Source organism: Chlorocebus sabaeus, chromosome 22, assembly GCF_047675955.1.
Source record: "Chlorocebus sabaeus isolate Y175 chromosome 22, mChlSab1.0.hap1, whole genome shotgun sequence".
Lineage (NCBI taxonomy): Eukaryota > Metazoa > Chordata > Mammalia > Primates > Cercopithecidae > Chlorocebus > Chlorocebus sabaeus.
In genome coordinates this window covers 74,324,191-74,342,645 of record NC_132925.1, presented here as the reverse complement: position 1 = coordinate 74,342,645, position 18,455 = coordinate 74,324,191, and the positions used below count along the sequence as shown (strand labels likewise).

Sequence of the window (18,455 nt, the reverse complement as noted above, 5' to 3'; positions counted from 1 at the left end):
AACAGAGCGAGACTCTGTCTCAAAAACACAATCAGACATCTCTGCTTTTCCAGAATAGGAGACAAATCCAAAGCTCACACGAATAAAACTAAAATTAAAATCATGATAAGTTCTCAATAGAGTAAGATACATGAGTGATCTAATCATATCTTTGGGGGCAAAGTCATGGAAAAATTCCCTGAAATATAACCTGAAGGATATGCATACCTAGGATGCACGTGACATATAGAAAGTATTCAATAACTATTGTGAAATGTAAGAGTATAGTGAAATGTAAGGGTATTCTAAGACAGAAATGCACATTTAACTGACATGAGGCAGGAACTCAATGAGGACTAGTGGGGATGAAGAGCAGAGAGCAGAGAGCAGAGAGCAGAGAGCAGAGAAATAGTGTGAGAAAACCTAGAGAGGTTGACCACACAGGGCTCAGAGAAGCAAGCTATGGACTTGGCATTTCCTAAGCAGACCCTGTGGAGGTTGTCAGTGATAACATCATCACATTTACATTTTAAAAGACTGCTCCCAGTGCAACATAAAAAGGAGAGTGAAAAGAGTCTGTATGGGAGATGAGCATGACCCCAGAGGAGAATGGTAGACGCGGTGAAAAAAATAGTGAATGGATCCAAGAGATATTTAGGATGCCAAGTGAATTTAGCTGGTTCACAGGTTAGAAATAGGAGTGAAAAAAAGTGACAGTTCAAGGGGGAATTTTGAGTATGCATAAATTTACCAGGAACGGAGACAGGAAACACTTAGAGAGGACCAAATTTGGGGGGAAAGATAATCAGTTTTAATGGTTTTAATATGACTGAGTCAGAAGTCTCTTTGAGACAACCGTTGACATTACCAATCAGGTGGATTAAAATATTGGCCTGGAGTTCAAAGGCAAGGTTGAGGGCTTCTAACTGAACTGGACACAACAACGACAGAAGGAGTCATTCACTAATATCAAAATCTCAAACTAGTTTCTCGATTTTCTGAGATAGGAAATAGAACATATTAAATCTTTACAATAATTAAGTATGATGCTATACTGTTACACCCCATATGTATGACCTACAGAGAACAGAAAGAAATACAGGGACAATATTTGCAACCAATATGTTTTTCTGCTTTGTGTTATAATATAATAACAAGGCAGCTTTGCGTTAACTGGCAACAGAAAACGCAAACTTATACTTATCATAATCTGATTATATATTTATACTGTTTGTGTGTACAGGCACACAGGTACACATAGAATTTCTACTAGATACAGAATATATGAATTCTAATATTAAAGAGATAATTACTAAACTAATTGCATTTGGTATGAATATATTCTTGTTCCAAAGGAAATAACATTCATACAAAAAGATAATTTTAAGAATTAAAAATTACTAGATTTGGTAACAAAAATGTCAATTCTATTCAATACTTTTAATCTATGTACAGTTTTTCTCAGTAAAAGCTATTGCAATATTCTATCATTTATAATATTGTATTAACAGGCATTTTCATACATTCCCAGAATAATTACAAAAAGGATATTGACATTGAAGACCCTATGGTAATGAGTGCCTAAATTACTTTCAAAATCATAAGGCATCAAATAATGATTAAATTATTGTTCCACGAAGTTTTAGGGTTGAATGTGTTTTATGCTCTGATCTTTGAAAATTGGTTATTTATGTGCAGGTTGAGTATTATCCAAAATGGTTGGAATCAAAAGGGTTTCAGATTTTGCATATTTTCAGATTGGGAGATACTTGCGTAATATACTTACTGGTTCAGCATCCCTAATCCGAAAATCCAAGATCGAAAATGCTCCAGTGAACATTTCCTTTGAGCATCATGGTGACACTCAAAACGTTTTGTATTTTGGAGCATGTTGTTGTTTTGTTTGTTTCTTTAAGACGGGGTCTCTCTCTGTCACTCAGGCTGGAGTGTAGTGGCACAATCACAGCTCTCTGCAGCCTCCTACTCTTGGGCTCAGGTGATCCTTTTGTCTTAGCCTCCCAAGTAGCTGGGACCACAGGCACATGCCAACACGCCCAGCTAATTTTTGTTTTATTATTTGTAGAGTCAAGATCTCACCTTGTTGCCCAGGCTGGTCTCAAACTCCTTGGCTCAAGTGATCCTCCTGCCTCAGCCTCCCAAAGTGCTGGGATTACAGGTGTGAGCCACACCATGCCTGGCCAATTTTGGAGCATTTTGGACTTCAAATTTTGGGATCAGGGATACTCAACTGGTATTATATGTTAAACAGAATACTGAAATAATCAGTAGAGTCCATTATCTCCCAAGCATGCAAAATACCGCAGCTGAATGAACCTGTTATATTCCTTCTTCAGGAATGAAACAAAGCAATCAAAATAAAACAAGCATCTTGGTCATGCCTCCTAAGTTAGAAGGACTTTTGTTTCCATTTTAAATAACTCAGATAAATACCGACACAATAGTCTATGTCATTTAATGTAATCTGTAAACCATGTATAACAGAAGGATCGTGGAGTACAAGGTTTTGACAGTATTATACTTTACTGCCTTGCATTTTCAAAAAATCTTCAAGTTTATATATACAAGAATTCTGCACTATAGGACAAATTAATAATGTTGTTATCTTACAGTAAAATACATATTTAATATTTATATACTAATTCACATGCCAGACTTGAATAATGAGTAGCAAAGCAGAGCAAAGCAAACCATTTCCCTTTTCATTTTTCCACATCAAAAAATAATTTTGGTAAAACTTGGGATAGACGTTGGTGTACTGAAAAGGGACACAGTAGCTCTGTTTTAATTTTTTTTTTTTTTCATTTGGGAGAAGTAATTAAAAAACCCAAAGCCTTGAAATGAACTTTTTCAACTAAAGCTCTTACAGCCCGTTAGTTCATTTCCAAGATTAACAGGGAGAGTGGTGCTCTAGGTAACACCTCAACCTCTGTCTCAAAAGAATACACTTACTACGTATTGTGGGTATACTGTAAGTTACACAGAGATTCTCAAACATATCTAGATCTGTTTCCCCTACCTCCAAGACTAGGGAAGTATGTGAAATAAGTAGAGTTCAAGAAAAACTCCCAACTTTTTCCCCTAAGACTTTTAAAAGGTAGGGTTAAAGCTGAGAATGTGTGAGTGACCAGAGCATCTCTGATTTCTTTATTCCTAGACACTTTCTAGAATTTTCTCTAAGTTCCTGAAGACAGAAGATGTATCTTCATTTGAACAGTTTGACTGTTCTGCTCCTAATGGAGATATTAGTATGCATCTGTCTTCATGTGTAAACAAATTCTTCTCTTGAAACAACTCTGACTTTCCTCCTGCTTTTGTAAACCACAGTCCATTTAGCAGAAATTGGATTACCTTTTAAAAACTCAACCTAAGACCCGACTGACCTGGCTACGACTCTTTAAAATTTGCACATGTGAATAGTGCCCCCAATTCACTTAACCCAAGACCTGCCTGGCCCCTTACCATCATCTTCACACTCTTCCAGAGGCTTCTGCTGCTTGTTCAGGCACCGAGGGTCTAACCAAGATGTTGTTTTCGTATTATGGCTGCAATCCAGAAACAAAAATAAGGAATTTGTTTGACAAAACAAACAAAAAAAAAGCAAGAAGCCCATGACGGAATTACACAGTCTTGAATATTTCTTCCTTAACCACAACAAAGATACTTTCTAACAGCAAATCTAAACCAGAAGACGGCCTGAGTTTAGAATTATAAAATGGCTTGGGGAGGGTCTTAGGTAGGCTTTTTACTTACCTAACATATGATTATTCAATTACTGAAAGCTTAAAAAGTAATACCAGTTTCATTTTTGAAAAATGAGTTGCAAATGATATCCCTTGCCTATACCATCTACCCTTGTCTAGATTATTTTAGACTTCGCATTTGTCACAGAGAAAACTTCAATTTATTTTAAATTTAACTATGATTTGAATCTTGGATGCTGAAACTCACAAAGAGGGCTGCTATTTCATTCATTATATTACATAAGAATTCTCCTGACAGCATGAAACTACCTCAATTCACATAAATGACTCAAAACTGCCAATACACATCATTAAATCACAGTGTCCTAAATTATGCTTTGGACATAATGATGGCAGCCCCCAATTACTCGTCATCAATAGAGTCTGGGCCGAGGATAAGCTTGGAGAGGCTAAACATGTCACTCAACTGCCTTCTAAGGGGTATAGTTCAATTCTAGATGAAGTATTTCAACAGATGGTGACTGGGGCCCTGCAGATCTGAAAGCGTACAGACACATTCTCAAAGATACCGTCATTCAATCATGTTAGAAATGTCACCAGAATGGCTGGAAGCATTCAGCCTTTGTGCTTCCCAAAGTAGTGGCTGGGACAAAGTTCTGCTTGAGCCCCCAGGGCACTATGCAGCTAACGGGGTGCGGCAAACAACTCCAGTCCAGTAGTTCTGGCTACAAACTAGACATGAAAACAAGAAATTTTTTAAAAATTAAGTTTAGGCAGTAACTTAAAACTTTGTTTGAATTGTGACATTTCGGTTGTAAATTTGGGAGTTGGCAGGGCAGAGGGGTTGCCAAAGTTCTTTATTTTTGATTCAAATCTTATTAATTGTCAAAAAAAAAACATGGCTTAAGAGAAAAATAGAATCTACAAATGTAAACACGTCATATCAACTGCGTTAAAATAAAAATAACAAAAGGTAATATAGCAACCACCACCATCACCACCACCAATCCTACTTAATGTGACCACATATGACTGCCAGAATCTATTCTTTTACACGTTAAAATTTATTTAATCCTTACAATAACCCTATGAGAGAAGTATTATTGGCATTAAAATTATTGCTTCCCATATTACAAATGAGAAAATTGATAACAGAAAGGTAAAGCAATTTGCCTAAGGACACCCCGCTGAGACATCATAGAACTGGGAATTAAACCCAGAGAGTTTTGCACTAGAATCCATAGTCTGCACTATTTCTATGCAGTAAGATAGTAACAAGAATCATTGTTAGGAGAGTAGATTACGCAGGATTAAGAAAAAAAACTGTGTTTGAAACAAAAATATTTGTAGATTCACATTCAGTTAAAAGAAAGAATAGAGAGATCCCACACGCCCTTTACTTAGAACCCATCAATAACAACATCTTTCAAAACTATAGTATACTGTGACAACTAGGATACTGATACTGACACAGTCAAGATACAAAACATTTTCATCATCACCGGGGTCCCTCATGTTGCCCTTTTATAGTCACATCTGGTTCCCTTCCAACCATTCCCTCCAACTCTCTTCTTAATCCCTGGTAACTATGAATCTGTCCTCTATTTCTATAATTTTGTCATTTCAAGAAGGTTATATAGCACTGGGCCTGGTGGTAAGCGCCTGTAACCCCAGCACTTTGGAATGTCAAGCCAGGCAGCTTGCTTGAGCTCAGGAGTTCAAAACCAGCCTGGGCAATGTGATTAAATGCCATCTCTACAAAAAAATACAAAAAAAATTTAGTGTGGCGGCACACACTAGCCAGGTGTGGTGGTGCGCACCTGTGGTCCTAGCTACTGGAGAGGCTGAGGTAGGAGGATCACCTGAGCCCAGGAGGCAGAGGTAGCAGTGAGAAGAGATTGTGCCACTGCACTCTAGCCTGGGTGACAGAGTGAGACGCTGTCTCAAAATAAAATAAAAATAAAAATAATTTCAAAAAGAATGTTTTATAAATGGAATCATTATATGTCGTATTTTATGATTGGCTTTTTCACTCAGCATAATTCTCATCAAGATTGCTATATATGTCAATAATCAATTATTTTTTATTGCTGAGTAAAACTCCATGGAATGAATGTATCACAGTCTGTCTAACCACTCAGAGACATCTGGATCATTTCTAGTTTTTGGCTATTTGGACAAATGTACTATAAACATTCATGTACATGCTTTTGTGTGAATTTATGTTGTTCACTTCTCTGGGATAAATGATCATGCGCGCCATTGCCGAATGGTATGAGCTGCACACTTAGTTTGTTATGAACTGTTTTCTAGAATGCCAGACGATCCCACCAGCAATGGATGTGAGATCCAGTTTCACTGAATTTTTACTATCACTTAGTGTTGTCACTATTTTTTACTTTAGCCATCTTAATAAGCAAATGATATCTCATTGTGGTTTCCATTTCCATTTCCCCAGAGCTAATGGGGCTGAACTAATTTTTTCATGTGCGTCTCTTCCTTCTACATACTCTTTTCAGTGAAATGTCTGTCCCTCTCTTCCTATCTTCAGTTCACATTCTAACCGAATGGTTTGATTTTTTTTTCACTCCGGACTTTTGAGAGTCCTTTGTATATTCTACATACCAGTCCTTTTTTAGATGTGGAGTCTGTAAATATTTTCTCTGTAGTTTGTCCTTCCATCCTCTATCAGGCTCTTTCACAAATCAAAAAATATTCATTTTAATGATGTCGAATTTATCATTTTTTCTTTCTCAGGGATCTTGCTTTTGATGTCTCTTTGCCTAGTCCTGTATTTCAAAAATTTTCTGGTTTTCTGTTTCCCTAAATGTTTTATTGCCTTATGTTTCACATTTCAGTCTCTGATTTATTCGGGGTTAATTTTTTTGTATGAAGTGTGGGGTTTAGGTGGAGGTTAGGTTACATGCCTCTGGTCATCCACTTGCTCCTGGACCATTTACTGAAAAGGCTATCTGCCCTGCACTGGATTGCTTTCAAATTGAATTGCTTTTGTCAAAAATCAGTTGGGCACACTTGTGGATCTATTTCTGGGTTCTACCTTCTGTTCCATTAAGTTATGAGTCTATTCCTTCACCAACACCACACAGTCTTTATTATTGTGACTATATAATAAAGCCACAATAATGTAAATTAGTACATTTGATATCAAGCAGATGAATTACTATGACTTCATTCTTCCTTTTCATAATTGTTTTAACTATTCTATTTCCTTTGCCTTTCTATTTATATTTTAGAATAAACTTGTCTGTATCTATAAAAAGACTGAGATTTTAACAGAAATTACATAAAACCTGTATATCCATTTGGGGAGTAGTGATATCTCTATAAATTCTGAGTCTTCCTGTCTGTCCATGAGACATTGTCTCAAAATAAAATAAAAATAAAAACAATTTTAAAAAGAATGTTATATAAATGGAATTGTATGTAATACTTTCTGATTGGCCCTTTCACTCAGCATAATTTTCATCAAGATTGCTGTATATATCAATAATCAATTCTTTTTATTGCTGAGTAGCATTCCATGGAATGAATGTATCACAGCCTGTCTAACCACTCAAAGACATCTGGATCATTTCTAGTTTTTGGCTATGTGGACAAATTTACTATAAAAATTCATGTACATGTTTAAGTACGTCTCTCCATTTATAAGGAACTTCTTTGACTTCTTTCATTGGCATTTTAGAGTTTACAGCATATAAGATCCAATACACAATTTGTTAGATTGACATCTGTATTATTTTTTTGAGCAACTTTATATTTTATTTTTGATTTTGGTGACCAGGTATTCATTGCTAGTATATAGACACACACTTGCTATTTATTAAATTTTAAATTTTTGTGGGTATATGGTAGGTGCATATATTCATGAGGTATAGAAGATATTTTGATACAGGCATATAATGTATAATGATCACATCAGGGTAAATGAAGTGACCACCTCCCTCAAGCATTTATTCTCTGTGTCACAAACAATTCAATCATATACATTTCATTATTTTTAAATGTACAATTACATTATTATTGATTACAGTCACCCTGCTGTGCTATCAAATACTAGATCTTATTCATTCTTTCTATTTTTTTTGTAGCCATTAACCATCTTCACTTCCCCCTTACCACCACCCCACCACCCATCCCAGCCTCTGGTAAACATCATTCTACTCTATCTCCATGAGTTCAATTGTTTTAATTTTTAGCTCCCACAAATAAGTGAGAACATGTGAAGCTTGCCTTTCTGTGCCCGGCTTATTTTACTTAACATAATGACCTCCAATTCCACATAGGTTGTTGCAAATGACTGGTTCTCATTCTTTTTTATGGCAGAACAGTACTCCACCGGGTATATGGACTCCATTTTCTTTATCCATTTATCTGTTGATGAACATTTAGGTTGCTTCCAAATCATGACTATGATGAACAGTCCTGCAATAAACATGGGAGTGCAGATATCCCTTCAATGTACTGATTTCCTTTCTTTTAGGTATATACCTAGCAATGGATTGCTGGATCACGTGATAGCTCTATTTTTACGGCTTGTTTGTTTTCTCTTTCTTTTTGAGGAACCCCCAAACTGTTTCCCATAGTGGTTATACTAATTTACATTCCCACTAACAGTGTGAGAAGGTTTCCTTTTCTCCACATGCTCGCCAGCATTGGTTATTGCCTGTCTTTTGGATAAAACCCATTTTAACTGGGGTAAGATAACTCACTGTAGTTTTGATTTGCATTTCTCTGATGATCAGTGATGTTGAGCACCTTTTCACATATCTATCTGCCATCTGGAGTCTTCTTTTGAGAAACGTCTACTCAGATCTTTCCCCCATTTTTCAGAGTACTAGATTTTTCCACAGAGTTGTTTGAGCTCCCTATATAGTCTCGTTATTAATCCTTTGTCAGATGGACAGTTTGCAAATATTTTCTCCCATTATATGGGTTGTTTCCTCACTTTGTTTCCTTTTCTGTGCAGCAGCTTTTTAACTTGATGTGATCCCATTTGTCCATTTTGCTTTGGTTGCCTGTGCTTATGAGGTATTATTCAAGAAATCTTCGCTCGCTCCCATGTCCTAGATAGTTTCTCCAATGTTTTCTTTTAGTAGTTTCATAGTTGGAGGTCTTAGATTAAAGCCTTTAATCCATTTTGATTTGACTTTAGTATATGGAGAGAGATATGGGATAGTTTCATGCAACTGCATATGGATATCCAGTTTTCCCAGTGCCATTTATTGAAGAGACTGTCCTCTCCCCAATGTGTGTGCTTGGCACCTTTGTCTAAAATGAGTTCACTGTAGATGTACGGATTTGTTTTTGGGTTCTCTATTCTGTTCCATTGGTCTATGTATCTGCTTTTATGCCAGTACTGTGTGGTTTTGGTTACTATATCTCTGTACTATAATTTGTATAATTTGAAGTCAGGTAATGTGATTCCTCCAGTTTTATTCTTCTACTCAGGTTATGTTTGGCTGTTCTGGGACTTTTGTGGTTCCATACAAATTTTAGAATTGTTTTTCATTTTTCTGTAAGGAATGTCTTTGGTATATTGATAGGGATTGCATTGAATGTGTAGACTGCTTTGGGTAGCATGGACATTTTAACAATATCGATTCTTTCAATCCATGAATGTGGAATACAACTGCTATTTATATGCTTATCTTTTATCTTGCAACCTTGCTGAACTCATTTATTATAAAATTTTCTTGGTACATTTCTCCTGATTTTCTACTAAGGTAACCATATAATCTGCAAACAGGAGTAGTTTCATTTCTTCCTTTTCAATCTGTATGGCTTTTACTTCTTTATCTTGAATCATAACCCAGGCTAGAACTTCCAGCATGATGTTGAATAAGCGTAGGAACAGCTCAGCACTTGGGGTGGCTGAGGCAGGTAGATTTCTTGAGCCCAGGAGTTGGAGATCAGCCTGAGCAACAGAGAGAAACCCTGTCTCTACAAAAACTACAAAAAATTGGCTGGGTATAGTGGCATGTACCTGTAGTCCCAGCTACTCGGGAGGCTGAGGTGGGAGGATTACCTGAGTTCAGGAAAGTTAAGACTGCAGTGAGCTGTGTTCACACCACTGCACTCCAACATGGGCAACAGGAGTGAGACCCTGCCTCAAGAAAAAAAAGAAAAAAGAGTGGGGACAGCTGACATCCTTGACTTGTTTTCACACTTGCAAGGAACATTTCATCTTTTCACTATTAAGTATAATGTTGGCCATAGGTTTTCTGTAGATGTTCTTTATCAAGTCAAAGAAATTTCCTTTAATTCCCATTTTTCTAAGAAGTCTTAATGTGAAGAGTGCTAAATTTTGTTAAATGCTTTTTCCGCATCACTTAATATAAGCATTAATTCTTTAGCCTGTTAAAATGGTGGGTTACATTGATTGATTTATTTGAATACGGAGACAGCCTTGCAGCACTAGAACAATTCCCACTTGGTCATGGGAAATTGCTGATTACTACTTACTAATATTTTGTTAAAGGTGTTTGCATCTATGCCTTTTTTGTACTGTGTTTAGTTTTGTTATCAAGGTAATATTAGCTTCACAAAAATAACTTCCTTTTTTATTTTCTGGAAGAGATTATGTAGAAATAGTGTTAATAGTTCAATATTTCTTTTTCAGGAGTTCTTAAATATACAAATTCATTCCTCATTATCTTTTTTTGTGTGTGATGAGTCACTCCTCATTTAAGCCTGGGAATACTACTTGCATTACTTATTTCTTCTTCTTTTTAAAAAAAATTTTACTTAAGTTCGGGGACACACGTGCAGAACATGCAGGTTTGTTATATAGGTATACACATGCCATGGTGGTTTGCTGCACTCATCAACATGTCATCTACATTAGGTATTTCTCCTAATGCTATCCCTCCCCTTACCCACCACCTCCTGACAGGCCCCCCAGTGTGTGATGTTTCCCTCCCTGTGCCCATATGTCCTCATTGTTTAACTCCCACTTATAAGTGAGAACACGTGGTGTTTGGTTTTCTGTTCCTATATTAGTTTGCTGAGAATGATGGTTTCCAACTTCATCCATGTCCTTGCAAAGGACATGAACTCATTCTTTCTTATGGCTGCATAGTACTTCATGATATATATGTGCCACATTTTCTTTATCCAGTCTATCATTGATGGGCATTTGGGTTGGTTCCAAGTCTTTGCTATTGTGAATAAGGCTGCAATAAACATATGTCTGCACGTATCTTTATAGCAGAATGATTTATAATCCGTATCTTTATAGTAGAATGACTTATAATCCTTTGGGTATAAACCCAGTAATGGGATTGCTGGGCCAAATGGTATTTCTAGCTCTATATCCTGGAGGAATTGACACACTGTCTTCCACAATAGTTCAACTAATTTACACTCCCACTAACAGTGTAAAAGCATCTCTCCAGCATCTGTTGTTTCTTGACTTTTTATTTATTTATTTTTTGAGATGGAGTCTTGCTCTGTCGCCCTGGCTGGTGTGCAGTGATATAATCTCGGCTCACTGCAACCTCTGCCTCCCAGGTTCAAGTGATTCTCCTGCCTCAGTCTCCTGAGTAGCTGGGACTATAGGCTCATGCTAATATGCCTGGCTAGTTTTTTTCATTATTAGTAGAGACGGCGTTTCACCATTTTAGTCAGGATGGTCTCAATCTCCTGACCTGGTGATCCGCCCACCTGGGCCTCCCAATGTTTCTTGACTTTTTTTTTTTTTTTTTTTTTTTTTAAGAAGGAGTCTCACTCTGTCACCCAGGCTGGAGTGTAGTGGCGCAATCTCGGCTCACCGCGAGCTCTACCTCCCAGGTTGACACCATTCTCCTGCCTCAGCCTCCCTAGTAGCTGGGACTACAGGTGCCCGCCACCACGCCTGATAAATTTTCTGTATTTTTAGTAGATGGGGTTTCACCATGTTAGCCAGGATGGTCTTGATCTCCTGACTTTGTGATCTGCCCGCCTCGGCCTCCCAAAATGCTGGGATTACAGGCATGAGCCACCACGCCAGGCCTGTTTCTTGACTTTTTATTGATCGCCATTCTAACTGGCATGAGATGGTATCTCATTGTGGTTTTGATTTGCATTTCTCTAATGACCAGTGATGATGAGCTTTTTTTCATATATTTGTTGGCCACATACATGTCTTCTTTTGAAAACTGTCTGTTCATATCCTTCGCCTACTTTTGGATAGGGTTGTTTTGCTCTTGTATATTTGTTTAAGTTCCTTGTAGATGCTGGATATTAGCCCTTTGTCAAATGAATAGAGTCCAAACATGTTCTTCCATTCCATAGGTTGCCCGTTCACTATGATGACAGTTTCTTTTGCTGTGCAGAAGCTCTTTAGCTTAATTAGATCCCATTTGTCAATTTTGGCTTTTGTTGCCATTGCTTTTGGTGTTTTAGCCATGAAGTCTTCGCCTATGCCTATGTCCTGAAAGGTACTGTCTAGGTTTTCTTCCAGAGTTTTTATGGTTTTAGGTCTTAAGTTTAAGTCTTTAATCCATCTTGAGTTAATCTTTGTATAAGGTGTAAGTAAGGGATCCAGTTTCAGATTTCTGCATATGGTTAGCCAGTTTTCCCAACACCATTTATTAAATAGGGAATCCTTTCCCCATTGCTTGTTTTTGTCAGGTTTGTCAAAGGTCATATGGTTGTAGATGTGTGGTGTTATTTCTGAGGGCTCTGTTCTGTTCCATTGGTCTATATCTCTGTTTTGGTACCAGTACCATGCTGCTTTGGTTACTGTAGCCTTATAGAAGAGTTTAAAGTCAGATAGCATGATGCTTTCAACTTTGTTCTTTTTGCTTAGGATTGTCTTGGCTACACAGGTTCTTTTTTGGTTCTATATGAAATTTAAAGTAGTTTTTTCTAATTCTGTGAAGAAAGTCAGTGGTAGCTTGATGGGGATAGCACTGAATCTATAAATTACTTTGGGCAGTATGGCCATTTTCACAATATTGATTCTTCCTATCCATGAACATGGAGAGTTTTTCCATATGTTTGTGTCCTCTCTTATTTCCTTGAGCAGTGGTTTGTAGTTCTCCATGAAGAGGCCCTTCACATCCCTTGTAAGTTGTATTACTAGGTATTTTATTCTCTTTGTAGCAGTTGTGAATGGGAGTTCACTCATGATTTGGCTCTTTGTCTACTATTGGTGTATAGGAATACTTGTGATTTTTGCACATTGATTTTGTATCCTGAGACTTTGCTGAAGTTGTTTACAAGCTTAAGGACTTTTTAGGCTGAGACGACGGGGTTTTCTAAATATGCAATCACTTCATCTGCAAATAGAGATAATTTGACTTCCTCTCTTCCTATTTGAATACCCTTTATTTCTTTCTCTTGCCTGATTGCCCTAGCCAGAACTTCCAGGTGGTGAGAGAGGGTATCCTTGTCTCATGACAGTTTCCAAGGGAATGCTTCCAACTTTTGCTCATTCAGTACAATATCGGCTGAGGGTTTGTAATAAATAGCTCTTATTATTTTGAGATATGTTCCATCAATAACTAGTTTATTGAGTGTTTTTAGCATGAAAGGGTGTTGAATTTTATCGAAGGCCTTTTCTGCAACTATAGAGATAATCATGTGGTTTTGGTCATTGGTTCCATTTATGTGATGGATTATGTTTATTGACTTGCATATGTTGAAGATGACTTGATTGTGGTGGATAAGCTTTTTACTGTGCTGCTGGATTTGGTTTGTCAGTATTTTATTAAGGATTTTCACATCAATGTTCATCAAGGATATTGGCCTGAAATTTGTGTGTGTGTGTGTGTGTGTGTGTGTGTGTCTGCCAGGTTTTGCTATCAGGATGATGCTGGCCTCACAAAAAGAGTTAGGGTAGAGACCCTCTTTTTCTATTGCTTGGAATAGTTTCAGAAGGAATTATACCAGCTCCTCTTTGTACCTCTGGTAGTATCTGGCTGTAAATCTGTCTGGTTCTGGGCTTTTGTTGGTTAGTAGATTATTCATTACTGTCTCGATTTCAGAAGTTGCTATTGGTCTATTCAGGAATGCAACTTCTTTCTGGTTTAGTCTTGGGTGGGTGTATATGTCCAGGAATTCATCCATTTCTTCTAGATTTTCTAGTTTATTTGCGTAGAGGTATTTATACTATTCTCTGATGCTAGTTTGTATTTCTGTAAGATCAGTGGAGATATCCCCTTTATCATTTTTTAATTGTGTTTATTTGATTCTTCTCTCTTTCAGGGATGCCCTGTTATCTTGAATGACTTTAGGGTCCATATTGATTCCTTATTTAAATCCTAATATTGACAATTTGGTCTTCTCTCATTTTTTCTTTCTCAATCTTATTAGAGGTTCTTCAATTTTTTAAATCCTTTTGAAGAATTGGCTATTTCTTTCATTGATTTTTGTCTATTGTTTTTCTGCTCTTGATAGCATTGATTTCTCCTCTTATCTTTATTATTTCCTTCCATCTTTTTGCGTTTCAGTTATTCTTATCTTTCCAGGTTCTTGCATTGCAAGTTTAGACTGTTAATTTGAGACTTCTCCTCTTTTCTCATATATATGTTTAGTGCTATAAATTTACCGCTCATCACTGCCTTGGCTGTGTCCCACCTATTTTAATGTGCTGTATTTACATTTTCATTCAGTTCAATTTATTTACTTATCTTTAATTTCCCTTGAGACTTCCTCTTTGACCCATAGATTATTTAAAAGTATGTTGTTTAGTTTACTTCTAATTCATTGGAGATTTTCCTACTGTATCTGACATTAATATGTCAACTCTTGCTCTTTCGATTAACATTTGCAAGATATATTTTCCCATCCTTTACTTTCAACATACCTATATTGTTACATTTGAAATAATGCGTCACAGATAGCACACAATTAGGTCATGCTTTTTAATTCACTTTGCCATTCCCCAACTTTAAATTGTTGTATTTAGTTCACTTTATTAAATGTAGTTATTGATATGTTAGGGCTTAAGTCTTCCATTTTGTTCGTAATTTTCTTTTTGTTCTGTTTTTCTTTCCTCTGTTTTATTTTTCTGGCCTTTCTGTGGGTTACATGAATATTTTAGAATTCCATTTTTATATATCTACAGTACTGTTGAGTATATCTCCTTTGTATAGCTTGTAAGTGGCTGCTTTAGATACTACATTACATATATATGCACACATTATATATATATATTATTTATAAATATATTTAATATATCTTATAGTCTACTGGCATCATCACTTTACCACTTTGACTGAAGTAGATAAACCTTATCTCCATTGATATTCTTTTACCCTCCCTCACTTATAATAAATTATCTTAAATATTCTCTCTACACACATTTAGAACCATTAAACAGTATTATTGTTGCTTCAACACTTAAACATAATTTGGAAAATTTAAAGAGAAGTCAATTATATCTCAATAAAAATGGGAAAAAAGAAAACTCAAAAGGTGAAGAAAAGTGTTTTATTTATCTATAGTTTTACTTTCTCCATTCTTCTATTTTCCTGATTGTTTTTGTTTGTTTTTTTAGAATTTTGGTTTTGTTTTAGAATTTTCTTTTTGTTTAGAGAACATCTTTTGGCCATTTATTGAGGGCAGGCCTGCAGGCAGCAAATTTTCTTTCATTTAAGAATATTTTCATTCTCCTTGATTCCTAAAGGATATTCTCACTGGATGTAGAATTCTGGGTTAATTCTTTTTTCTTTCAGCACTATAAAAATGCTATGCCACTTCCTTTCAGCCTTTGTTGCTTCTGATGACAAATATGCTGTCATTTTACTTGTTTCACTAACATACATAGGGTGTCATTTCTTGTTGCTTTCAACGTTTTTCTGGTTTTAGTTTTCAAAAATTTGACTATGAATGTGTCTTGCTGTAGTTTTCTTTGGGTTCAGCCAGGTTATTGAACCTGTAGGTTTATTTCTTTTGCCAAATTTAGAAAATTTTCAACCATTAGTTCTTCAAGTACTTTTCTTTTCAGTACCACCTACTTTCTCTTCCCCTGGGACTCCAATGAAATAAATGTTAGATCTTTTGTTATTGTTCCAAATGCCCCTGAAGCTCTGTTTGTTTGTTTTTTTGTTTGTTTTTCCCCCAGTTGATTTTCTCTCTATTGTTCTTATTGGGTAATTTCTATTTTCAGGTCCACAGATTCTTTCCTCTCCCCACTCTCTTCTGCTGTTGAATCCATCTACTAAGCTTTTTGTTTTGGCTATTGTATTTTTCAGTTGAAAAATTACTATTTTTTTTTTAAATCTTCTATGGCTTTGCTGAGACTTTCTATTTTTGGCTGAAACATTCTAATTTTCTATTTGGCTTAAGCATGGTATAACTGCTTGATGAAGTAACTTTATAATGGCTGCATTAAAATCTGTTAGGTAATTCTAACAGTGCTATTATCCCTGTGTTGGTATTCACTCATCGCCTTTTTTCACTCATTTTGACATCTTCCTGATTCTTAGGATAACAAGTGATTTTTTTTATTATTAACGTGGATATTTTCGGTATTACATTATAGGGGTCTGGATCTTATACCTTCTATTGGCTTTTCCTAATATGGCTGAAAAGAGGAAAGGGGGTTATCTGTTACTTTTAGGTGGGGTCCCCACTTGGCTTTTGTTGACACCTGAGAGGGGAATGGGCTCCTTCTTACTGCTGGGTGGGGATGGTGGCTTGAGCTCCCCACTAGGCCTTTGTTGATACAGCTAGGCTGGGAGGGGTAGGACTATCTCACTATTGCTCACAAGCTGGCCTCTCTGACTCCATACAGAGAGGGTGGGCTCTTTACCACTGGATGGTGGTAAAAATCCTGATTCTCCTCTAAACCTCCTCTGACACCACACCAGTGGGGAGGAAGAGGGTGTTTCATTACTGCCAGGTGGGGTGGAAGTCCTGAGTTCCCTCAAGTGGTCTCCACTAAATCTATGTGGAAATAAGGGGAATCTCCTTACTGCCTGGATGCAAAGTGCCAGCTCTGCACTTGGCCTTTTCTGACACTACCCAGCAGGGAGGTTTCAGCTTCTAGTCACACAGCCTGTCAAGGATAGAAGTCTAAGCTTCTACCCTTGGGGCATAGGATCACACGTTTTTCTGTGCTGTTGCTAGAGTAGAATGGTTGTTGAATAAAAGTTTTCTGTCTTGTAGGATGCCCCTTTCCTGATCCTTTGGCTAGAGAGAGCAGGCTTTTATTAGGGCTTTATTTGCCTCCATCTGTTGGTATTTCTGGGTTGCTGGCTCTTTAGCTCTAAGTCTGGATAAATGAAGTAAAACAGAAAGGGAACTCATCACCTAGTATTCCTTTGATCCCAGGTTCCCTAGCTAGTCTGTCTTATTTGCTCTTCCTTTCAAAGACTTCTTATGTTTTGTTTTCTATACAATGCCAAAGGTTTACAAATCCATGCTTGATTTTTTAAAGTTCTATTAAATTTCTACTATTTCTTCAATTTTCCAAAAACTATAAAACAAATGTATATATATTTGCATGTAAGTGTACACACACGCACATGCATAAACAAGGTAGATCTGGTTCTAATGCGGTTTAATTTGCTATTCAATGTAAGATATCCTAAAAAGAAGTTTTTTAGAATGAAAAACACATGAAAACAAAGTAACCGGTATATACAATTTAGGCTAAAAATATAAATGATATGTATCTAATCATTTAATATATGTGAAATTTGATAGTCGCAAACAAATCTCATAATTATCATAAGCCACATTTTTGTATAATTTTTCTACTAAACCTTAGGCAAGTGAAACACTGGCTTTACATCACCTAAAAGCTAAGTTATAAAAACTAGGCAAATCACTACATTCTCTTGAAAGCCAGCCATAGTTTAGAAGGCCAGCATCCCGCTAACCATCAAGATATCCAACCTCCCTTTTTCCAATGTATCAAGTTAGTTTTGAACAAAATTACTAGTACATTCTTTTCTAAGAATCTGAGTTTCACAGATTATTCTGTGTATTGCAGACCTAAACATAAAATGTAAAAAATGAAAATATTTTTGACTGTGTTAGGCAAAGATTTCCTAGCTACTACAGAAAAACCTAATATCCTTCCCTTTTCTCAGCATAATTCTGCTTTACTAATGTGACATAATTTCAAAGGCAATTTATTGCAAAAGCTAAGTAAATTTTTGATTTTATGGTTGGCATCCATTTTTATAACAATGTTTAAACTCCTCAGAATAACCACAGCTAATGATGACGAAAATGGTAACAGTAACAATAGTGATCACTAATTAGTACTAGCCCAAGAACTTTAGTTCATCTATCTCCTCTAATTCTTGCTAACAGTTTGACAAGGTAGGTACAATTCATAGTATTCATGTTCTCCTTTTATATATATATAGAAAACTGAGATGCAAGAGGTAAACTAAAGTTCCTAACGTCAAATAACTTGTAAATGCTGGAAACAACATGACCCTTTAGTTGAGATCTTAATTAATACACTTCTTGACTCTCAAGAAAAGACTACTTCTTTTATCCTTATTTTTAAAAAGCATTTGTCATTAACATGAAGACAGAAACATGAGTTGTCCCCTCCCTCTAGCTGGAAAATAGCACAGAAGCTCTAATTCATTTATCTCAGAATTCTTCCTGGGTAGGTTCTCAAAGACGGTATTCTTTTTTTTTTTTTTTTTTTTTTTTTTTTTTTTTTTTTTGAGACAGAGCCTTGCTCTGTTACCCAAGCTATGCAGTGGTGCGATCTCGGCTCACTGCAACCTCCATCTCCGAGGTTCAAGTGATTCTCCTGCCTCAGCCTCTCAAGTGGCTAGA

The 18,455-nt window shown here is 36.4% G+C and overlaps 1 protein-coding gene across 19 annotated transcripts in view; it reads right to left on the bottom strand.

Annotated features, from left to right (window-relative positions):
• MAGI1 (membrane associated guanylate kinase, WW and PDZ domain containing 1) overlaps positions 1 to 18,455 on the bottom strand; it is a 675,347-nt gene that overhangs the window by 97,451 nt on the left and 559,441 nt on the right. For all 19 annotated transcript variants that reach the window (XM_073009956.1, XM_007984898.3, XM_007984906.3 and 16 more), the window contains exon 6: positions 3,460 to 3,542. In XM_073009956.1, the coding sequence (XP_072866057.1) occupies positions 3,460 to 3,542 (83 nt within the window). The remainder of the gene's footprint in view (positions 1 to 3,459; positions 3,543 to 18,455) is intronic.